This window comes from Elaeis guineensis, chromosome 5, assembly GCF_000442705.2.
Source record: "Elaeis guineensis isolate ETL-2024a chromosome 5, EG11, whole genome shotgun sequence".
In the NCBI taxonomy this organism is placed as follows: domain Eukaryota; kingdom Viridiplantae; phylum Streptophyta; class Magnoliopsida; order Arecales; family Arecaceae; genus Elaeis; species Elaeis guineensis.
This window is the reverse complement of record NC_025997.2, coordinates 10824126-10849549: the sequence shown is the minus strand read 5'-3', so window position 1 is coordinate 10849549 and position 25424 is coordinate 10824126. Positions and strand designations below refer to the sequence as shown.

The window sequence follows — 25424 nt, the reverse complement described above, 5'->3', positions numbered from 1 at the left end:
TTTCATGCATCATAGCATCATGTTTAACAATTTTTAAGCCTTCATAATAATCTTAAAACGCATGGTATCACAATATTTTTTTGGTGAGAAAATATTTAGCACACAAAATTATTTACCATTGGAAAGTCAATAAAGCATGGGGAAGATCCGAAAGAAACCAAAAAAAAAAAAAGGAATCATCAAAGTAGCCTAGCGTTCAACTTACCCATCTGGATCAATAGTAAGTACAACAATATTAGGTAAAATGCGTGTTGCGATCTCCATCATGTCATAGTATGAACTAGTGGCACTTAAAGCCATGATTCCTGCCACATTGCAAATTAAGTATTAGATTCGAGTAATGTAAACAAGGGGGTGTATTTAGAACCTCAGAAGAAAAAAAATGATGACTGTGATCTCATAATGCAGATTAACAAGAAAAACCACACAACAGAACAAAACATCTTAGTTCAAAATCTAGATCAAAACACAGATGCAGAGACATAGACCTCTGCAATTCACATGCCTGCTGCACGAGCTGGAGCAAAATTATCCCGCAAAGCACGAACTGTGAACGCGTTAATTAAAACTCTCTTCCTAGTCTGTAAAATGAGTACAAATCAATCAGTAAACACTTCATAGATGTAATATCTCAGTCAAATTCTATCAGATTTATAACAGCCAAAGTTCTTACAAATTCATGGTCACCTTGTCTTTGTACAACTATTAACATGCTAGTACCAAAGCTGAAGTTCTTATACATTCTCCAGAAATAACTTAACAATCACTAACCCTCGGAAACATTGAAAGGAAACAAAAGCAATGTAAAAACAAACAAATAATGACTTAAGGACAAACCCCATCATTTAGATAGCTTGCTATGTTTCCAAGCAAGATTGTAGTATTTGTCCTGATCGCAGGCTCTTCATCGACCTGTATAGACCAAATTATACATGGTAAATGAATTGTTAAACTGAACGGAAACAGCCTCAGTTTATCTAATTAAGTACAAGAGTTCGTTAAATGGCATCAATGACATCATTAGCAAACAAGCAAAAAAAATTAATTAGTTATTTTTTTAAAAAAACAACGAGAAGGAAATCTACTTTTACAAATTTGATAACAAAAGTTCAAGGATACCTGTAACTTTGAAAGATACTTTAACAAAGATCCCGAAATAGTTCGCTGAGACAACTGCAATATATAAAATTTAAAAGTTTAGGAACAACCAATAGAAGCATTATGCAACCCCAGAACATACATGTGGTATGGAAAGTTTGTGCCCATGGTCAAGTAATAAAAGCACATCTTCATCAATAAAAACACAAGTCATAATAAATTTTCTCCTATCACTAAAAGCAAAAGCTCATTTCATCAAAAGTTCATGCCATCCCTTGAGGAGATCACAAGGGAACATCCATTCTCAGAACATCTTAACTGTAATAATAGATTGACTAATTGAGAATTGCTCACCATCAATTATATGTTTATCAAAAAACTGAGTTACTTCAGTTAATCATCTTATAACCAAGGTTAAAAACCTAGTATAAAAGGTATATATCTAACCACAATTATATGACCAATTGTATATAATATTTTTTTTATTTGGCCAAGTTAATTCTCTTAGGGCCCCCTTTTACAAATGAATTGATTAAGTCCAAATTATGGAAAAATGAATAAACAGACTCGTATAAAATATATGCAATGAACAATCCAAAAATGACTATACTTATTGAAAAATTGCACTTTTAAAAAATTCATATCAATTCACAGAATAATTTGAATCTAGATAGAAAGTTTCTGAGATGGTGTTAATCATTTCGATAATATATCAAAATCCATTACACTTTGATCAAAAGAAGTTCCTATGAATCCAACAAACAAAGTAAATAGTACCAATACAGGCAGAGAAATAGCATTGCCTGATTTGTGAGGATCCATGGAAGTATATTAATTTTCAAAGTAAGTACTCAAGTAATCTATCTTATCATTATCAAAAAATTTATATGCATCTTCTTGAGAAGAAAATTGTAGCTTGTCCATAATTTCCCAGGAGTCATATTCTAATAGACTGTCATAATAGAACAGTAAAGCATAAAGATAGATACAATATTAGTTGTTGCCAAGGATTAATGTATCAAATGTACAAACCCACCGTATCATACATAAAATTAGGGAATCAGTATAGTACAGGGGCTTGACATGGCACCGTACCACCACATGGTATGGGTGTTCTTTCGATTTAGCAGCCATAACATGTGTCAGTATAGGGGCGTATACCATATTGTTCCGTGCTGCTCCATACCGATAAAGCACCAGTCCAAGACCCAGTACTGAAACATAAAACTTTATTGATACACATGACTCCATATGGCATAAAAACTGAAAAATTTGACAAACCCTTAATGTTTTTCACAAAACCATAGCATGTGCAGGTCGGCAATATCGAAGATGACACATGAAATAATACAGCAAAAGTTAAGGCTTCGGCCCATTCTTGTTAATAATTTCCATAGCTTTCCATAGTTACATTCATCACCATTCCAAGACGTTCCATATGATTCCACTTTATTCTCCTCTCGTTTTAGTTATGCATAATTGTACCAGCTAAATCAGTTCTTCATAATTTACTCTGTTGGTTCACCTCTCAAGTTCTTTCATTGCAATTTGTGCCAACAGTGCCCTTCAAAATCTTCCTATGCTTGCAGCTTGGTAATCCTGTACCTCTCATGCTAATTAACATACTTCAACCCTTTTGACAACAGTTCAACAAACAAGATTATCATGTTTATAATAATTTCCACAAAATCTTCCATTAGGTCATGCCAAAAATCCAAGGAACACAACAGCCCCCCAAAGTACATAGAAATTAAGGATGAACGTCTCTCCAAAATCTCTCCTCTGCCAACTTACACTAATCTAATTGGAATCATCATCATATATCACTTTATTAATATTTAACTCGATTCTTCGTAGCCATGTTAAAGATAATCAAGTTTCTCAAGCTGCAGCATGCTTTGGCGCTCTTCTTCAGGCTGTAAAAAATTCTGATCAGTCTCTTGCAAGAAGCTGTTCACTTGCAGCCGTTCAGCTATATTTGGACTAAATTTGCAATTTATATTCTCTTCTTGGGATAAATTGATAACCATATCATAAAAACTTTCCACCTCCACAATTACTTCAGTGTTCAGCTACATACTCATTCAATCAACTCTACATCATCCACAAATAAAAAAAATGAAACAATCGAAACATGAACACCACACAATAGAACCACCATTGCATCATGAAAAAGAACTCTTGTAGTCTTGTGCATGTCTCAACCTCCTTACAAGCCCTTTGCAGTTTGTACCAAAGTTTTAAATCCCGTGGGACAATGGTGTCCCAATTTCTCCATGGAATGGGATGCGCCACTATCCTGCCCTATCCTAGTAGTCCCTTCAAAAATCCTGGTAGGCACCATCCATCTGTCTCCCCTTCTTTCTTTTATTTCTTTCTTTCTTTGTTTGTTTCTTTATTTTTTTCTTTCTTCTCTTCTTCCTTCCTTTCTTTTGTTCATTTTCTTCTTTTTATTTTTTAATCTGCTTCCTTCTTTCCTTTCATTCATTCCCTTCTCCCCTTATTCCTTCCTTTCTTCTTCTTGCCTTTCTTTCTTCTTTGAGTTCTTTCCTTCCTTTCTTTCATCCTTTTCCTCTTCTTTCCTTCTTTCTCCTTTTCTCTTTTGCTTCTTCACCGCGTGGAAGGGTTTCAGAGTTCCATTCCCATCCTAGTCCCAATTTCTCATAGAATTGGGGCAGGACAGTCAGGATGCCCCTCTACCCTGCCAAGACTTAAAACCTTGGTTTGTACATCAATCCTCCACTAGGCATGTTAAAACAATTAAGCCAAATTGCTCTTACATTAAAATACTTTCTAATCATGACTTTATCTTTTCTTCTTGTTAGTTCTTTGATAATAAGCGTATAAATTTTCATAGAAAAATCAAGCATGAGAGCAAGTACTTGCTCTGGTGATTCAAAGCAATTCAAGAACTTTCTTAAAAATGAAAAGCCATGCATAGAAAAAGACCATGATTATATACCATATGTAGTATCATGGAAAATAAACATCACATGCCCTAGCAATTTTATGAAAAAGAAATTAAACACAAATGTCCCAATAAGTTGGGCTGAACAAATTTTCATTAAGTTGCATACCTTCGGTGCTAAAACAAGCATGGATTTTAATGTCAGCTCACGAAGGAAAGCAGAAGTATCGGAGAAACCAGTGGCAACGTGAGGAAAAACCTATAAAAAGGCATCTTAATAAAAATCAAGATATCCACTTAGCTTGTAAAAATTCAATGCAAAAAAACCTTTGGAACTCATGATAAGTAAGAGCTGTTGAATGGCATGCAATATGTTCACACTGAAGCATACTTGCTCGTCAACAATTTGTGCCGATAATGATTCTCCAAACTGATCAATGTGCTGAAGAAGCCCAACTCGAATAGCCCGGTCGTTAGAGGCAAAAAGTTTAACGATAGTTGGCAACACCTATAAGACAGAAGATTAGATGGTTTAAAAGTGATCCAGATTGCAATAATTAAATTATAAGTTAGAATAGTAAAAGAGATAATTGACCTTCACACTGAACTCTTCCGCCGAAAGCCAAGAACCCATTTTCAACAATGCAGTCAAGGCAGGAGCAGCAGCTGAACCAAATTCCAAGGCAGAAGCCAACAATGGAAGCAACTGTAACAGCCAAAGTGCAAAATGTGTTAAACTTCTATTGCTTAAAATGATAGAATGAGTTTTGTGGTCTCTAAAGCCACATGTATAACTTATAACTGCCAGATTTTAGTACCTTCTTCAGCACAATTTGGCGAGGGAGCTGTTCAGCTAAGTTTGGAAGCTTGCGGAAAAAGGAATCTTTCTCGACACTATCTTTTAAATTTAAAATTTCCATAAACTGAATAGTCTCCACCAATTTATTATGAAAATATTCTGCCAACATGGAACCTAGGTCAGCGTTCAGTGGCAACCACCAAATTGAAAAACAATAAGCATAAAACAGTTTGGTCTAACCAGCCCAAAACTGAAAAAATATGTGCAGAAGGAATGATATCTTTAAAAGACTTCAGATTTTTTATGACTGCTAATAACCATATGTAGAATAAGATGACAAAAAAAAACAAATATTAAATCTTGTAAATGTAGAAAAAAAGCCTTGTCATCTCGATGCACCCTATTTCAAGAGCAAGAAAGCTGAAGCAACTGGTGATTTGACACTTGCATCTACGCATAGTTGTTGACACCCCTACATACCGAAGTGTTGCAGCCAAATGGAAGTAACATTAGCAAATGAAACAAAACAGTGGAACAATTATCACTTTAAACATGATCGAGAGCTATTGCACTCCACTTCGAAAACTACTGGCTCGAAAACTAGTCTCTCCAACACAAACTTATGTAAATAAAATGAATAAGTGACATGGAAGTCGCATAAAGTTGTACCCAAGGTCCAAAGTTTCGGTACTACGTACCATACTGATATCTGACCAGCATGGTATGACAATGAAACATACTGTCCCAAGTATCAACACTTGGTACACACAAATGCATTAGCGATTCAGTACATGTACAACATTTTTTTTTGGCTTTTTTTAAATTCTTTTTTGTTTTCAGGATTGTTTTAAGGCTGCTCAAACATTTTAGATTTTTTAATCCAAAGGTGAATTGTAAAACTAAAGTTTACCATGAGATGAACTAATTCATTATGTACAGTGCATCCACTGATGACATTCTATTGTATGGTAAAATATGGATCAAGATAATCAGAGGAATGATCTAAGTGGTGAATTGAGATAACGCGTAATGGTAAGTGACCATTAATTAAAGGTAATGAGTTATAGGAGCTTTGATGCAAATGATAATATAGAAGCTAAAAGGGCATAGTGTTAGTGATCATGATTCCAGCATGTGATTCAAGAAGCTATGAAGATGAGTTGCAGAAAATGTAGTTAGTGTAGTTGCATGAGACAGATAACGAATATTAGTATAAATACTACCAGATGCAGCTTTTGTGGTGTCGGTTGTCTATTAGGTGGAAAATATATAATGCTAGCTTCTTTCTGTACATATATTTAGCAGCTTCAGTGTTTTTTCTTAGGTGAACTAGATCTCAAGTTTGTTGTGAGATTCTCACCAGTTCCATTCTTTCCTTGAAAGAAAGGAAGAGAAGAAGAAAAAAAAGGAAAGAAAGAAAAGTAGGATGGGAGAAGAAAATTAAAGAAAGGAAGAAAGGGAAGAAGGAAAAAGAAAAAAGAATCCTTATCGAGCCGAACCAAAGAACCAATGCAGTACTGCACCAGTCCAAATCAGTACACCCCGAACCAGGCGGTTCAGGTCAGTTCGGCGTGTCTTGGTTGAACCACTTCCTAATTGCTAGATAGGAACAATGATGCCCTCCTTTACCATATGCAGCTTTATTAAAAAAAAATAATAGACCTCAAAAATTTCAAAGAGTTTTACCCAGAACATGAGAAGTAAAAACCCTGGAGGGCCTGGACCACTACCGCTTAACTTCAACCACAAAAGCTTCAAATTCAAGAGTTCCCTTTCATCCAACGTTTCAATAACAGTGATATTCTGTTAAAACGGACCCCAACAGTAACTACTATTAACCATTTCAATAGTTACTTTATGACAGCAATTATAATGGCATTTTAAAGGAAAATAACAAACAATAACAGAAAACAACAGATTTACTTTCCAAGCTACTTTCAGCTAACAAAGAAATATTATTGTTTTAAGACTGTAAATGTCTTTTGCAGGGAAATTTGGTTTAAAAAATTGAATTTTAAAAAGGAACACTATCTTATCTAGGAAACCATACAAATGAAGAGAGTAGCCAGTATTTATGTTATAACAGACCACTATAGTGGCCTTGATCATTTACCATGTTATTATTGTAATAACATGACAGAGGAGGCCCAAAAACATTATAACAGCCTTACAGCATTATAACGGCCATCATTTTAAACCTTGCTTTCATCTCAAACAATAGAATGGTACATTCTAAAAGAGATTATCATGTGACTTAGCCTTGCAAATTTCAAATAATTAATTAAACATGACAGATATAAGCTGTAAGCATCAGACTTAACTGATAATGGGGACCAGATGAGCTTAGCCCAGAAGGATGATACGGGATGCACATCCATCCTCTCCCCCAAGTTTTACAAGCCTATTCAAACTATACAAAGTATTGTAAGTTTCCCAAAATTCTAACAATTCTCTTGATTCTCAAGGTCTTTGTTCTTCAGATAAACCTCCAAACCAATTCCCAATTGAATGTCCAGCCACTCATTTTTCCCTAACTATTAAACAAAATTAACTTCCAATGCTTGACCAAATTTGGTAGTTTGCTCCAATCAACACAAAAGTATCAAACTAATCAACCCCACAGCATAAGTCAAACAGTCCCACCACATTATAGCACAGACCTCCTAGTAAGGTTCCCTCTACACTTTTGACATATCTTGTCCAAAAAGAGGCAAGTCGGTTACCATATAAAAGAAATAAAAAAATGTCTAACTGAGCGAAAATTGATCCAAAGTTGCCATGCTAACTTATTAAAACAAAGGAGAGTGATGAGGATTTTCAAATAAAAAAGATCCAAGGAATTAACAGCATTAACACATTACTACAACAAAGAAAACCATTAACACTAACATTTTGTGGATAAATTGTCATGCATTTGACATGAATCAGTAGTGATAACTGTAGTCCTTGCTGTCTCACAGAACATATATATTCATCCATTCAGGTCTTTTATATCTGTTATTGCTTTTTGGTTCTCCCTCAATTCTATTTCTCTAACTAATAAAAAGAACTTAGAGAATATTATCACAAACTGTTGAGAAATGATCCAAGGATTTCGGACAAACAGTTCGACGGTTTTGGGTAGCCATATCTGGCAAGTCAAAGCACTGCTACATTAATAGAAACATACTGTTCTAGCAAGTGGCAAATGATGCAAGAGAACAGTTGTGATGTTTCCAGAAATTCAGGCATCAATTTATAATATAAAGTTACGAACAAAAATGAAAAATGAGCTCTTACAGACTCTGACAAGAAAATGTCTTACCACTATTGTCAATAAGCTTTGACGGATTCAATCTGCGAGATGGCGTGGAACTTAACAACCTCTGATAATCTGGAAGTAGCGACTGGGAGACAAAAAGTATTTACATAACTGGATGTTAACACCAATAATGTGATATAATACTACCAATATGAACAAGATGATGGGATTTTCATTATTTATAATTTAAAGAATTGGCATTTAGATTATGTGCTAAAAAAATCGTGCAAAAATTACTCCCCCAAAATCTGGAGAGGGAAAAAAAAAGGAAAATAGAAACATGATAAGAAAACAAAGACACTTCGTAGTAACAAGCACCAACCTTGGGAATAGAAGCAGTGTTACGCAGCTCCTCTGTTTTGGCCAACTTTGTACCAGAAAATAGTTCATATATTAAACACCCTGAGAAAATATGTATGCATGCTATCATGTAAACCAGCATAACAGGGAGTCAATCGCATCAGAAAATGATAAGAGCAATATGAAAGAAGCAACTTTATTGGAAATGCTGCATACGTTAAATTAATTCCTATCATCATTAGCCATCACTCTAACACTTCAGTCCGACATTTTTAGATAAGCAACGAGGTTGGCTCAAGCCACCCCTTATGAAGCAAAGCGTGCTCTACAAAAACAAAACAGCCATGTCCTTGGAGTGTTACCCCATAAGATGGTAGACATACAAGCATGAAGAATAATAATATTAGATATTGGCATAATGAAATGAACATATTGAACACAAGAAGAGCAGCTTTTAAGACCTGTTTGGGTAATCCAGCAAGAACAGCAGGAACCGATCCTGCCGAATTCGTGGACTGGATAACCATTTGGGCTCAGCCCAAATCAACCCACTTCACCCCGACCGAGCATGTATGCTGCAGGAAAAAAAAAACCCTTGCGAGGTCTTTCTTTCTTCTCATGGAAATCAGGACCTATGGATGGTACACATACGGACACGAAGAATAATACTATTACCTGTTGGCATTACAAACAAAACACGTTGAGCACAAGAAAAGTAGGCCTTTTTTTTTCCTTGATACAAACGGTGGTCACACCATTCTAGTGAGAGAGCAGCCCAAAGAGTCAAATACAATAAATCTTTCAGGGCCTGGGGGCAAGCGTTGCCTTGCCGCCAAGTCCACTCTCCCGTATGCTTGGCAACGAAGGAGGCCATCCAATCTACAGCATTGTTAGCCTCCGATAAACATGTCGAATGGTCATCTCAGTGGACTGGCGAAGGGACCTCCAGATGTCGCAGAGAAATGGATGAACATCCAAATGCTTGCCTCATCCCGGATCCAGGCAATGACAGTGATAGAGTCACTCTCGATGAAGATCCTCTCAGCTACAGCTCCTACCTCGCATAGATAATGCCCACCGAAGTGCATAAAACTCGACATCAAGAGCAGTAGGGTTAAAGAGCTGTGACCCCCCCCCCACCACCACCAAAAGCCTAGCATCCAAGCCCCGGATCACAAAGACTGAACTACCTCTACCATCTCTAATACTGCCATCAAAATTAACCTTGACAAACCCTGAGGAAGGAGGCTCCTAGGAATGAAAATGACCCTCCGGGATGCTGCAGGTGCAGCATGGGAGTCCCAAGATCTCGGGATGGGAAGATAGGAGGCAACAGTATCGAAATGGTAGCACTCTGCAACTAAGCAGCGGACGCTCTTCAGCACACACCGCATAAGCACAGTCTCAGCATCGAACACAAGGCTATTCCTAAACAGCCAGATCTGGTAGGTGACATATGCCATCCTACTATCCCCAAGCGAATTAATCCAACAAGACCTATTGAGTTAATCCAACAAGAACAGCTATAACCAATCCTAATGGATTCATAGATTAGGGTGACATTGGACAACCATTAGGGCCATGCCCACATCAACCAGCTCCATCCCTAGCCCCCATCCTATAAGAAAGAAAAAAAGGACTTTGAGAGGTCTTTTTCTTTCCCGTGGCCTCCTGTACTCTCCCTCCCCATCTCATGCTCTATCCCTTTCCAACCCATCCCACCAGATCCAGAAAGATTATCTCAACAACAAGGCCCTCAGGAGGAAAATCATACTTATGATAAAAAATATCAATCAAAATGAAATAGACCAAAAGCACCGACCTCAGGCTTAGTGCCATCAGTTTAAACATTAAGAAGTTTGTCTCAATGGAAACCACCCATAAATACCTCTTTTTACCTCTTTCCAAAGGAAAAAGGATGACTTGGGAAACAAAGGGCTAAAGAAATCTCGCATTATTTGTATGGATGACTATGAAATCTCAGGTCTTTAATATGAATTCTTTGTATCTTCATTACTCACTATGAAACAAACAATGTACAAAAAATGGTGATCCTAGTAGCTTACATGGCCCACTTAGGTATGACAGAATAGACACCCTTGATTTGCACCATTCAAGTATGAGGATGGACAGGTTTATCAAATCAAGCCTATATGGATAATCCTGCTGGATCCGTAGGATTGGGAACAGGATTTCCAGCACTAAACGATAGCAGGCCTAGGACAGCCCACACTAACAGGATCTCCCTAGCCCATTACTTCTAAGAGAGAAGAAAAAAAAGAAAGAAAGAAAGGCCTCCATGGGTCCTTTTTCTTCATGCAATGTTCAAAACTCCTCCCCAGGCCCTCTTTCTCTTAGATCTAATGTTCTCAATCCCACAAATCCTACTAGATGGCATAGGATTATCCAAACAAATCCTTGGTAGTGAACTTTGCCAAGTTGATAGCCTCTTATTTCATCTTATTTGATAAAAGTTATATTCCATCTACTGCATTATATGTCACACCCAAAACATACAACTGCCTGGGCACATGACACAACCCCTTATTCCCTAGGGCAAGACCCAAGAAAATATGCAAGACCTACAGATTGAAAACAACCTCAACATTACTAGACATTGTGATCCTTATTTTAAAACAAGATAAAATAATTCCATCATTAAGAGGCAACAAAGTTTGTCCAATTTTAGATTTTGTTTATTTGACTGATATTAGTGACACTTTAACTATTCCTCTTTCCACTGGTAATCCCAAACCACAGCCAATACTGAGCATCCTACAACTTTGAAAAATAATAGAGCAACATGAGCTAACAGCTCGGTAAGAATACCTCCACATATATACCAATATAAATAATTTAATACTAGAAATTAGCAGATAACCAATATTGAAATAAATGAAATCATATACCACCTATTCAGCACCTGTAATTGCTACTGAAACAAGCGATATATAAACATATCGTATATCATCAAAATAATAATTTTATTCGAAAAGGATATATCATGTATGATCAAAATAACTATTCTATTCAATAGTAGTTTCAAATAATTTATCTATCATTTTCTAATTAGCACAATCTGGATCCAACAATAGTTAGCTTCCTGGCTTTCGACTGACCACAATCACCTTCCAATCTATAAGGGGTACAACATAATACCACATTTCTGTCTGTGGCGAGGTTATTCATAATGCCACACTCCAACCTATGCATGGCAATCCATAATACCACATTCCTGTCTGTGGCAAGAGCATCCACAATATCACACTCCAGCCCATGACTAGCAATAGGGGTGTGCATAGTTTGGGTCAGTTAGTATAGAGATATGCTCGAAATCAAACTAATTTAACTTGGTTTCTTGAAATCGAAAAGAAATCAAAAGGAAATCGAATCAACCATCAACAAAAACCGCTTGACACTGACCTGAAAATTTTAATTCGGTTTTGTTCAATTCAATTTATCAAATTGATATTCAATGAAGGATTGGTCTAAATGAGCCAGGCTAAGTCCAAACATAAAATTTTAGAAAAAAAATCCATTTTATATATAAGAGAAAATATTAAAAAAATGAATGAATATATACATAGATACACACACGCACACGCATGCACACACGCTATATGGGTCAAGTCGGTTTAGTTTGAATTGATTTTTTAAGAACTTAAACCACAACCAAACTGCATTTTTTGGTCCAAGCCTTTCTCAAACCGACACCAAGTTGGATTTCAAAAAAAGCCAATATAGACCAAACCAAAGAGACCGATTTTGTATAATTGGACAATTGAGTAAGAGGTATTTGGACTAGCCACATTAATGTAGATTGCTAATCACAAGATGGATTGTGGCATTGTGAATAGCCTCACCATGAACAAGAACATCGTACGGAACTATCAGTCACGAGCTAGAGCATGATATTATAGATATTCTCGCCACAAGCAAGAATGTGGTACTATGGATTGTTTTTTTTTCTCTTTTGAGAGGAATGGTACCATAGATTGTCATTTACGAACCAGAGCATTACATTATGGATAGCTTCGCCTCTAGCAGCAATGTGGTATTATGGTTTGCCAATCACAAGCTGGAGTGTGATTAGGTTAATCCAAAGCCGAGAAGTTAATTATTGTCAGATCCAAAGTGCACTAATTAGAAAATGGCAGATATTTGAAACCCCTATTCAATAAAGTATTTATTTTGATAATTTATGATATATTTACATATTGGCTTGCTTCAATAGTAATTACAAGTGCTCGATAGTTGGTATGTGATTTCATGATGAATTCATTTATTTCGATATAGATATCTACTAATCTTTATTATTAGATTATCTATGCTGGTGTGTGGAGGGTGATTCCTACAAAGTTGTTAGCTCCAAGATTTTATGCACCAATGGGATAGGAGGTATCCCAGCCGTCCCATTCTATTTTTATGAGAGAATGGGACCAGGGTAGGGTCAGGACTCCGAAAGCCATCCATGTAAGAAGAGAAGAAGAAAGAGAAAAAAAAAGAAAGGAAGATAAAGAAAGAAAGAAAAAAAAAGTGAAAGAAAAGAAGAAGAAGAAAATGAAGAACAAAAACAAAGAAAAATGAAAGAATAAGAAAAATGAAAAAAAAAAGGAGAAAGGGATAAGAAAATGAAACAAAATGAAAAAAAGAGAAAAAACGATAGAAAAAAAGAAAGAAAAGAAGGACAAAAAAAAAAGAAAAAACAAGAAAAGAAGAGAAAAGAAGGATATCTATCGAGATGCATGACCGAGATAGTGGTCGGGACGGGACAGAATAGAATAGCAGGACGTCCCATTCCATAGAGATACTGAGAGACCTCCGTCCCACGTAATTTAAAACCTAAGGTAGCTCAATACCACTTTATTACTTTCTTTTCAAAGATGCATGCTGCTCAGTACTTGGCTATAGTTTGGGATTACTAGTAAGAAGAGGAATGGTTATAAAGCATCACCCATCAAATAATTGAAATTTGTAATAGGACAGCTTTTATTGCTTGTTAGTGATGGAATTATTCTATCCTATTTTGTATTGAGGTTCACATTGTCCAATAATGATGAGGTTGTGTTTAATCTTGCATATTCTCTTAGATCTTGCCCTACGAAATGTACAGTCACGTCACATGCTCAACTCAAATAGTGGGTATATAAGAACTCGTGCGAGCGTGTGTTTAGTCCCACATCGAGTATGCATAAAGATAATCTTGGATACTTACACAGCGTCAAGAAACCTAAGCAATACTTTCTACCTAGCCTTTTTGGATAAGGTCTTGATTTATGAAAAATTGTATCAGAGTGGAATTAGCTTATAGCTCACATAGATTTGGGGGCACTGCAACATGGGCCTATTTAGGATGAATCATGCACCGATGTGGTGCTTGTGATTGAATTTGACTAAATTGGACCCTTAACCTGGCTAAAGATACCAAGACTTAAACGAAAGAAATATGTGAGAACCCATCAATCCCACATTGGCTATAAGCTACGAAAATCTTAGCTACTTACCCAAAGCCAAAGAACCTAAACAATACTTTCTGGCCGGCCCTTTCGGTGAGGTATTGGGTTATTACATTATATCTTTGTAGATTCTCACCATCTTTACTGACATTTTTAATTCATTTGTTTTTGAGCCACCTTGACCTCTGAGTGCCCACCTAGCACTAAGGCAATAGGTGGCCCTCTAGCCACCCTTCTGCCACCAACGGTTTTTTAGAACATAGGAAGTAATGTATTAATTTTAATATTGTCTTTTTTTTTCTTTTACTCCCATTGTGGCTTTTAACTTGTATTTCTTAACATCTTTCGAGTAACGATCAGCAAGTTTACAAGGTCCCATTGTGAATTAGCAGCTGACAGTGATCAAGACCATCCACAACGTCTCAAATCCCTCCTACTTCTCCACCCTCTCCCACTTCCACTTTCAACCGATCAAGTACTTCATACTGCTTCCCACCCATGTCACGATATGACACAGGGAAATCCAAATGCCCTTGAAATGTGAATATTGCAATAAGCATCTGATAATGAGGTTAGTCTGAAGAATACTGAATGTGCTATTAGTGAAGCCATGAGTGGCTCCAGGCTCAAGAACAAGATGCAGTGCAAGCAAACAGACTGACCGGATAAAACAGGCAAAAATTTATTTACCTAATCCCCATGAATCAATTGCCCATGGAGGTGATTTTCTAATTGCTGCCCAGTCTGACTTTAATAGCTCCATAGGTTTGTATTGTGATCCAACCAGCCACTCAAATTGCTGAAATAAGCACAGAAAACCAAAATTATCAAATTCAATAGATATTTACCACCAAAGTTTGAAGACTACATATGATAATATGTCCAGCAAAGAGAAAACAGATATTTATCAAATTTTGAAATTCATCATGTTGCTGCATCTAGTACCAAAAAAGATAAGTGGCAATTATTCAAAAGATTTCCCCATGAAAACATTAAGAAATTGGACACCATAACCAGAAGGAACATAAATTTATATACATATGGAGGTTACCAGTTTTTGTTAACTGATCCAAGAAATCAAATCATTAACAAAAGGGAAAATTTATCGAATTAGGAGAACCATACACACCAAGTGCCACATAAAGACAGTTTATAACTACTAAATGACTTCCTACAACAAATTCCTACACATACCAAAAAAAAAAAAACATAGAGGTACGAGTTACATATAATATACATGAATCCATTGGCCATATGCATGATATTTTTTTCCCTCTTCCTTCCCATGTCCCATATTCAAAGCATACTAGGGAATTATGGAGATATTTCCTATGATACTATCTTAGCCAAATATGCCAGCCTACAAAACTTGTAATTTGTAAAGAATTGATAAGACGGACATAGAAATTTGCTTAACATACTTTGAGCTACAACCAAGGGGTTAACATAATAGTACCACAAACATACAAGATTTTTATAAATTTACATAGAAGCAAACCTTGGCTTTTAGTTAATGATGTTGCTCCAAATTAGAATAACTAGTCTTCTCAAACTGCTCATGTAAGCACTAATGTTTGTGTCATGCTAAGCAACAGCATTACTTAATCATCTTTTGTTTTTCTAGATTTGGAATGCTGACATTTCCAAAAACACTTGACAACATGACCTGGCACATCACTTCAAAGACACCCCAAAAATTCGAGTGTTTAGCTTAACTTAGAAGTGGCAGCACTTGGCACAGTTTTTGAAGTTCTCATCAAAAAGCGCACTTCAGTGGTAGTTTTAAAACATTAACACATAATTGATTCAAGTATTAAACAGCAATAGAAAGTTCGATATCTCCTTATAGTTTTCAAATTGTCATAAATTCATCTTCTTTTTAATCATTGTAAAATGATATGAAATGCATGTTTTTTGTCACCATCAAAATGGAGTGTCCTACCTATAGCAGCCAGCAAGTACCAAAACTTGGAAGCTTTTTATAATCCTATCAAAAGACACTTTAGTGCAAATTTTGAACTATCATATATTTTTATTTTCCTTTCCTTAATGCAATATCGCTTGAAATGTTAATTTTTTGTAAGTACAATTGACTAGTCAAGTCAACTTAGTCCAGTAGTCCTTGCTTGTTGACATATCTACACAAGGTGCCGAAATGAATTTATCCTTTAGGGCACAGCGAAGAAAAAACTGACTACTTTATTCAATAACAACCAAGTCTAGAATGTATAGAAAAATTCATTTCTAAAATACTAGTTATAACATGTCCTAGCAAGGATCTGACTCCTTTCATATTCACAGGCGTCATCATTTACTTTATTCAATAACAACCAAGTCTAGGATATATAGAAAAATTATTTCTAAACATCAGTTACAATGTGTCCAGGAAGGATCTGACTCCTTTAACATTCACAGGCATCGTCATTTCCAAGATCACCTTCACGGGTTTTACATACATACATACAAATATATATATGTGTGTGTGCGCGCGCTCACGTCTATGGAAAATGTGTGTGCACACACATCTGTATATATAATCATATTTATTGTATTCTTATGTCTTCTTTAGGAGTGTCTTATGTCAAGTTTTTTAGGGCCAGAGTGTTGGACTATTTAGAACACCCGAAATTTTGGCACCATAGAAAGGTGCAATCATTAAGTAATTACAGATAACTCCATCTTCCAATTCAGCAATAAAATAACCTTATTTAAGCTGCTAGAAAAAAAACTGAAAATGATTCAAGAACATGAGGTAGAAAAGATTGGTGGCAGAGCGATCATACAACGTCCAGAAAATACCCCAGTAAGCAGCTATATACATATATTTTGAATTTTTTTCAATCTGTACTTTAATTTTCTGAAACTTTCTGATTTAGCTGCAATATAGAACCAGGTCAATTCCAATTTACTACATGAATTATATAAACAAACTTCGCTAATGTTCTTATCTAAAGCATTCTGATAACTGAGCAATCAAAAGTTGAGGAATGGAAGCAAGCAATTGTATAATAAAACAGAACTCACCAGCATAGGGCTGTTAGAAGCTACACTGTTCCCATCAAACTCTGATAGGACGTCAAAGGCATGCAGCTTCCAGTCCAATGACTGAGTCACGACGACACTATCCAAACAGACATTACCATGAACCTGAAATAGTAGTACAAAATTCTTTAGATATAGCAATTTTAGTTCTAGTACTGTAATCCAGCAAGGAGATAATGGCTCACATTCATATAATTAAACAAGAAGAAAGCCCTAGAGACTTTGAAATTTTAAGAAAACTGTGATGGTTAGTAGAGATGATTTGTGTAAGAGCTACATGTGCCACAACAATGAAGAATATAGTATTCCTCAACCCTCTTGTTTTGTTGATAAAAAAAAAAAGATCAATAAAAAATGAAAAAGGAATGCATTAACCTTCACTTAAGCACTACAGATATTGATTCAGTGTGTTAGGACTTAGGAGATAGGAGCTTCTTATGCATGACCAAACAAATATACTCGAATGGTTTCATATGATAGCGTGGCATTGGATTTTCCTGTTAAGAATGGCACTTGCAACTTACATGGTCAGCTCAGAAGGTCGGGAAGGTATACAAGCTCATCACAATCAAGAGTTTATATTTATCTCAATTTCACAAATAAACTGTTACACCATTAAGACAGCTTAACAAGTTTCAACCCATTAGCAATTAATTGAAGAATTTTGTAGCAACAAAAGTGCACAAGCCACATGTTAATTTCAAACCAAACCAACTCTCCATCCTATCATACTTGACATACTAACATTCAAGGATCACATGATGGATTAAAGAGAAAAGGATCCTAGGAATAGGAATTACTTTGTCAGGATGTAACACACGAACTAGATGATGACATTCAAACTAGGAACGACATTTGTTGCTAATTAATTGCCTTCATCCACCTGACCTTTTATCCATGGCACTTTTTCAAATATTTCTCTCATAGGGACAAAGAAGGAATATCATCCTTTTCCTAAAATATGGCATTTGAGAAACAGCTGTACATGCATCTCCACCAACTTGCCCCCATGACTCAGTGGATCCATTTTGATCTTCTCCAGAGAAGTTGGTGAGAAGCCTTTTTACAACAACGTATTAAAAACTTGTTATGACACTGACATGCAACATCCCTGCATCCAATCTCTGAACACCACAATACTAATCTGACAGGCAAAGGACACAGCTCTCTGAGGGGCTCCATATTCCTTCCATTTATTTACTCATACACAAATGTGGCAGAGGAAGCAAAGCCTTCCTCTTCTAGAATCTGTTGAAGCATCCAACATACTCAAACTTCCATTTCATTTATAATTGAAGCAGCAGACCCATCACCTGCCAACATCAATCACTTGAAAGTCATAGTTGGGTAGTTCAAACAATCAAACCTACAGGATCATTATAATCAGATGATTTATGATCAAAACCTTTGACCATGGAAGAAAGAGTTCTAGGTCACTGGGTGACATTATGAGATTTGACATTTTATACAAGTAACATGTATAGTTACTTTCAGAGTTTATTCCACAAAGTCCCTTTTTGAAGTTCAAATAGGTTGCCTAATGGCAATTCCAGTGTTATAACATACTATTTTTTTTAATAATTTACAACAGTTCATCATGGAGGTCTAAAGTGAAAGAGTTAAATGCAGAACCACATAAAAGAAAATCCTGGCTTTATTATACGCTCATATAAGCCCTTTGGGCTGGATAAGTGTGTCGGGATCTATTACTTGTCACTCTGTCTGATTTAAGCGGTAGGATTGAGATTCTAGATAATGGGAGCTTTTTACCAGACAGATGCACATTGGTTCCTAATGCAGTAGGATTCAGAATAAAGTTTTCTTCTTTGTCCTCCCTTCTCTTGTAGAAAAATGAATGCTATTTTTGCTTAACACCATCCTCTTCCAGCGTATACTTAAGCATATGCAAGCCACAAGTGACAGTGGGGCGTAAACATGTCAAAAGATTTGAAGAAAATGCAATTTAAAATGAACTCAAGCTACTGGACATTTACTGACTAATAGAAGGAAAAACAACGGGCATGATAAGTCTTAATTGACAATGGATAATGATATTGACTAAATGCAGAAGGCATTATAAACTTAATATGGGATGACATTGTGACAAATTCAACAGTTTCAGAGTTACATACAAGTTTGCAATCATTATTTAAAAAGCTCACAGCTTTTGATATCTGGTGCAGACCCCATGCAAAATACTCATCCCTGCATGTCAACGACAGATAACAAAACATGAAAACCCATAAAATAAAATGTATACAAAACTAATTATATATATTAGAAGAATGCACAAACTACTGTGCTTCCGCATTTTATGTAGGAACCCTTACGATTCAATTATAATCCCAAGCTATCTGAGAACATCGTCATTAACATAAAATAAAATTTACTTTGATACTGCCAATGCAAAGAAGTCACCGCCAAACAAACCAGCAAAAAGATCACTAAATCATTATGTTACCACAGATTTCATACATCAACAAGACAAAGTCATTCCAGTATTGAAAAACTGAGATGGGAACATCCCTTCTACAATTAAGGAAAAGAGCGACCACAAGTACTGTCATCTTTAGCGAAAAAGGTTATAATACAAGAGGAATTATAGAACTTCAAACAATTTAGGTCCTGAAGGAAAAAACGAAACAACATGTGCATCAGAATAGAAACAATTCAAAGTTAATTCATTTTACCATGCCAAGATATTAGCAGATGACAGGAATTTTTTTGCCTAATATGGATTAATGGCAGCAAAAAAAAAAGGGAAAAAAAAACTGACTGATGCAAACAAATGACAAAGAGATTGTTACTTTAAATACCCCAATGATCCATTAAGTATAGTGTTCGTGTAGTCTGCACTGAATGATACTTCTTACCAAAAATTAGTGCCTAGTTGATTCTGCAATAGGAGTACTAACATAAGCATAATTTGCAAAAGGGAGTTCATATACCTCTGGGTACCTTCTAAACCTAATTCTTTTATCTTTTCTGAAAGGGGTGTCACTGGTTCGGTTACAATGTAAATTGTATGTTTTGCAGTAGATCCATCAACAATTTCAGCCTCAGTGCTATGTAGGAAAGACAAGATGTTTGGATGCCTTACCTGCAAGGTACCAAAATAAAGCTTCTTAGCCAGCCCGTCATAATTAGTTAAGACATCACAGGCATGTGCCCATTATGAGGAAATATAAAATTAAAATCTCACAACCAATATGCGAGGCAAATTCCAAACTGAAAAGCAAATAATTTGGAACTTAAAGACCAAAGAAGCCATTTACATAACTCTATAGCAAAGACCTTTATCATGGATCCAACACAAATTTACATGAAGGTAGCCTTCCTAACTAGCCAAGTGGGAAAAAAGAACACTTTGATATGTAGCTAACAGGTTAAAAAATAAAAATAAAAAATAAAAAAAAATCCGAAAAGATGAACTAGACTCTAATGTTATATAGTCCCAGAAAAAATGAGAATTGTCACTGAATCTGGTTTTATTAAACTTTGGGTATGGGTTGGTTACAGGGCTCTCTGTGAGAAATGCACCAAAGCAGCACTTGCAGTGAACAACATGCAAGGACTGTCACACCAAACGGAAAAAATTTGGTTCCAACAAAGGAACAGCTTGCCACTTGGGTTGACCCAACACTGAGACATAATGACAAGGTGCTAATATGAGCAACGGTAAGGATGTTAACCAAACAAATGGAATCCACAATCAGGAGGAACACCAAGGACTACAAGCTTTATTATGTGGAGAAAAATATTAACACAAAAAGAACTCGAATAGGGATAATAGAGATAACAGTGATATTGTTAGCATGGATGCACCAGAAAAACCTTCAAAGGAAAATTTGAACGATTCATAAGTTAGTTAACACAAGGTAAAATGGAGACAAGTTTGTAACTTTCTTTCTATAATAGGACAGACATGTGGGCATTAGCAATTACATAGTGGGTATGAGAGTATACATGGAGATCAAATGTTTAACACTAGGAATTATATGGAGATGTGCAGATTGAAGTAAGTACTAACAAATTTACCAAAACCAAAATTTCTTTTCCAAGGATTAGACCCAACATGATTGGATAATACTTGTCCTTTAGGTGCATATCAATGTAGTAAAGAATAAAGGCTATAGGCCTATAGCATATCCCCAAAGAAAGTTTGACTTCCCAAAATAATTTAGGCTGCATCAGTTCACACATATGAAAAATCTGGAATAGCAAAAGTCATGCTTATGGTAATAGTTATGACATGTGCTATATTGTTTATTTGGTTATAATTCTTCAAATCACTTTTTGGATTCTTTTTTTTTTCTTGTTTTCCCCTAAAAAAAGTAAAAAGTTGACACAACTGATAGCTTTATGCCAGGAATAGCTTATAATAACTTCCCCTTGGAATGGTGATGCCTGACATAAACAAGTTTGACCAGCATGACTATTCCTTACTTATGATTGTTTTATAAAGTCTGTTGGCAGGCATAGGTCTTATTCCAAGATTTATGCCTGCTTTGCTACAAGACCAAAGTCTGTCTTACTGATTATAAATTTGTATTACAAAGCTGAAAAATAGAAAATAGTGCTAACCGAACAAAAGAAAAGACTTCATCTAAAGTCATAGCCCCCCAAAAAAAAAAAAGGAAGAAGAAGAACAAGATGAGAAACCACAAGATTCTGATCATCCTAACCCTGTAGTCATTTTTTGACATTGTTTAGGTTCATGCTTAAATAGCAAATAATTAGTAAAAAATAAACTTGTTCCAATGCAGTTGTGATATTTTAACGAGAATCATGTTGCAACATATACTCAAACAAAATAAAATGAGAAAGATATAGGATTGTCATCTAATTGTACTTGAAAGCTCAGAAGCATTCCCATGATCCTCAAGTAGATAAACAAAATGAGACAGACACAAAGCCTAAATTCAAACTTACACACTCAAGCAACAGATACATATGATGCATAACTTACAGTTCTCAGGCGCTTAACACCATTGCGACCAGCAGCCAAGTGACCATCCTGACTGTTACTTCCTGAAAGAGAAAAAATGGATACCATCGATCCATCATCCTGGAAAAACAGACAATAGAATCTGAGGAACAAACACAGAAAGAATAAAGAGAAAAAAATAATATGGTACAATCATGTATTCCTCAAGTCAAGATAGAACACTAAATCTTTCAATATATGCATAAATACACCTCTACACATATGAAATTGCAGTGAATGTGAAAGCATCAAAAGAAGCCAATTACAAACATTAGTATGGCATATCCATGACATTAGAGCTGGCTATCAGTGGCATTCCATAAGTATAGTCTTTCAGCCCTTCGTAGCGGTAAGAAAAATAACTGGCTTCTGATCAAGGGAAACATGTCAAGCTGTTTGTTACAGCTGTATGCAGGCATGAACAAACTTACAGTAGATCCATACTAAGACAGCAACATAACCATGAGCTCTATGATCCAAAATGATAAGACAAGTTGTATGATTAGCAATAAAACGGATGCATTGGAGATCATGTGGTGGTAAAAACAATGATAACAAAGCAAGGGATGCATGACATTTCTGAAACTAATAGAAGGTAGAAACAAAGAAACTATTATAATGGAGAAGCAAAAGTAAATGAAGATGAAGGCATGGTTTTTTGATAGAACTGCAGCTTGTAGCACTAACTAGATGAACAAACTTCTGGGGGTCAAGTTCTAGCTTGCTTTAGGATGGGTTGTCCCTGACTTCCTAATAAGCCTGCATGCAAAAAAATTCTTGGGTTTGATCTTCTATCCCTCTAATAATCAAAAAGCTGCCATAGGCTTCCCTTCATTAAATGTTGGCTTTTTATTTAATTAGAAAGAAGAAGGCAATATCATCATCACTTTCCCTTCAAAGAGAAATCATTGGCATTTAGATTGAAATTAGGATTTCACCTATCTTTTAAGGACTTTAAGTTGTCTCTCTTAAACCTTACTGATAGAACTAGAAAATATTTTTCAACTTAGGATTGGGCTGAGAACTAATCACAAGTGTGCAAACAGTGTTGCATCAAGGCAAAAGAACAGGTATGGACCAATCCTAGGATGCAGTTTTTGTGACAAGATCATGTTAAAGAGTCTAATAAGCGAAATGTCATAGCCTAAGGATAAGAATGGCAATTTCATCCGACCCACCGAGTACCCGATCCGATCCGACCTGAATGGGGTAGGTTATACTAAACCCAATTAAAATCCGGAAATGACATAGGTTCTAGAAAAAATACCTGAATTCGACCCCGAATAATGGTAATGGTCCACCCCGAATCTGACCAGATATAACTTTAATCGAAATTCTTCTTTCAAAATTACAACTATTTTATAATGTTTACATGATGAGTTTCCTATACAACCCGACCCAACCCCTCTAATCTACCCGACCCAACTCGCACCTCTACCCAACCCGACATGATCCGACCCGATCCGACCCAACACAGGTATGAGGCGGATAATGGGTATGGAGTTTTTAATTGTAAAGCAAGTACAGGTATTGGCCAACTCAACCCATACCCTACCCGTTGCCATCCGTACCTAAGGAGCATGCTAAACGAGGAAACTTGGCGCTTCAATAGTGATTGTCGGTAATTGTCATAAGCAGTGCAAACAGTGATGCATCTAGGTAAAAGGAAATCAAAGAAGTACAGGCCAAGCCTAGGAAGCAATTTTTGTGAGAAGATCATGTTAAAGAGTCTAATATGCAAAGTGTCATAATCTCAGAAGCATGCGAATGAGGAGATTTGGCACATGAATAGTGGTTGTTAGTTATTGATCGGCAATATAAAAATAGAAAAGGCTGATTATTTAGATTCAAGAACTATGGGTGCCTTATCAGAGGAAGATGTTCATTGCCATGAATCTCAAAGAAAACCTCAAACTAACACATTCATTCACCCCTCATCTGATCTCAATCCAACACATAACCAGGACAGTCATACCAAACAACCACTAGAACAATGTGTGGTCTGGTAACAGCGAACTTCCTAAGTTGAAAACAAACACGTCTGTCAAACTTCACCGATGCAGTCACACTGAAGCAACAAATTTTTACGAGTGCAAACCAAATTCTTGATTTTTTCCTCTAAAATTATTACAATAACTCGAAAAGATCCTACACATTCAGAACAACTTCTTTAACGAGAGGTTTTCAACAGGACAAGTGAAACAAAGCACAATCTTTTTGTGCACTTATTGATCTCATCCTTCCCCGTAACCGAATCAGAATCAAGACACCCAACAATTCTAAAAAACCCCTAATAATCCCAAGATCGCAGATCTTTCCCAGTTTAAAAAATCAAGAAAGCGCAGTGAAGAGCAAGACAGAAATCAATAAATCAAGAAAAAACAGAAGGGGAAACAAAAAAAGCTGAAATTCTCAATACGTAGATTCCAATCAGTAAAAGAAAACAACCTTCTAACCTAATCGATTTCTTGACATGATGACAAGCCAGATTCAACATTATCGTACCAATCAAGATGCGATCTTTCTAAGCATCATAACAACGATCCAATGAATAAATCAAGATAAAGAGAGGAGAGGGATGGGAAATTGGGGAACCTTGGCGGTACCGCGGGTAGTGAGTCCAGGAGCCCCAGGCGGAGGGGTAGGGCTCGCCGACGTTGTACGGGAGATCCCTGATGCCGGCGCCGGATCCGGCGACCACACCCTTGAGAAATTTGAACATTGTTTCCTCTCCTCGGAGAAGCGGAGAGAGGAGAAGAGATGGAGAGAGAGAGAGACGGGACAGAAGGGAGGCGTTTCTCCGATCTGAAACCGGAGAGACGAGAAGGTGAGAGCAGAGAGAGAAAAGGATTGCTCAAAGAACGTATCGGGTTACCAGGTTATTTATGTAAATAAATAAAAGGAGTCGATAGAATGGTCCGGCGGAATAATTAGATTTGGGCTGTGACGCCTCAACAATTCGTTATGTATCCGAATCTTGAGGACAGGTTGAGACGTGTTCGGCTTGATAGCATGTTTAACGAAGTGATCTGCATGTACCATGTATCTTCAGTTGCGAATTGTGATCGATCACCGCCATCTAGGGCAGAGAGGGCAGCTGTGTCCCCTGCTTCCATCCTTGGATAATTGAGAGGGCTAATACTCGTATCAAGGCCTGTATTTGGAGGCAGGATAAGCAATTCGGGGATGATTTGCTGTTATCCCTGGGTACAACCAGTGAAATAAGCAAAGGTGATGCAAAATTTGGAGTTGAAATAAGTAATTTTGTTTTTATTTAATCTGTATCTAATAGGATAGCATAGTGATTCTAGTTGTTATTTACATTAAAAAAATATCCCCAAATTCTAAATTATTTTTTTAGAGTGAAGAATTTTTTTGGTATTTTCGTTGATCAAGTGAAGATAAAATGTAGAGATGGTAGAATTCCAGGGATGCGAGGAAATCCTTGATCTAAACGATTCCCTAAATTTGGTATAGATTGGCATTTATCCTGCATATAAGACAAGATAAATGCTTTAACCCACCTCTAATCC

The 25424-nt window shown here is 36.3% G+C and overlaps 1 protein-coding gene across 1 annotated transcript in view; it reads right to left on the bottom strand.

Annotated features, from left to right (window-relative positions):
- LOC105044831 (uncharacterized) overlaps positions 1–24762 on the bottom strand; it is a 33843-nt gene extending 9081 nt beyond the window's left edge. Inside the window, 17 exon segments of the mRNA XM_010922858.3 lie at positions 206–305; positions 506–581; positions 838–912; positions 1120–1173; positions 4176–4265; positions 4398–4514; positions 4602–4712; positions 4825–4964; positions 8110–8191; positions 8429–8508; positions 14553–14661; positions 16887–17009; positions 19037–19109; positions 19853–20004; positions 21874–21972; positions 24487–24501; positions 24503–24762. Of these exon segments, the coding sequence (XP_010921160.2) occupies positions 206–305; positions 506–581; positions 838–912; positions 1120–1173; positions 4176–4265; positions 4398–4514; positions 4602–4712; positions 4825–4964; positions 8110–8191; positions 8429–8508; positions 14553–14661; positions 16887–17009; positions 19037–19109; positions 19853–20004; positions 21874–21972; positions 24487–24501; positions 24503–24613 (1607 nt within the window). The 5' untranslated portion in view covers positions 24614–24762.
- Between the last annotated feature and the right edge of the window lie 662 nt (positions 24763–25424).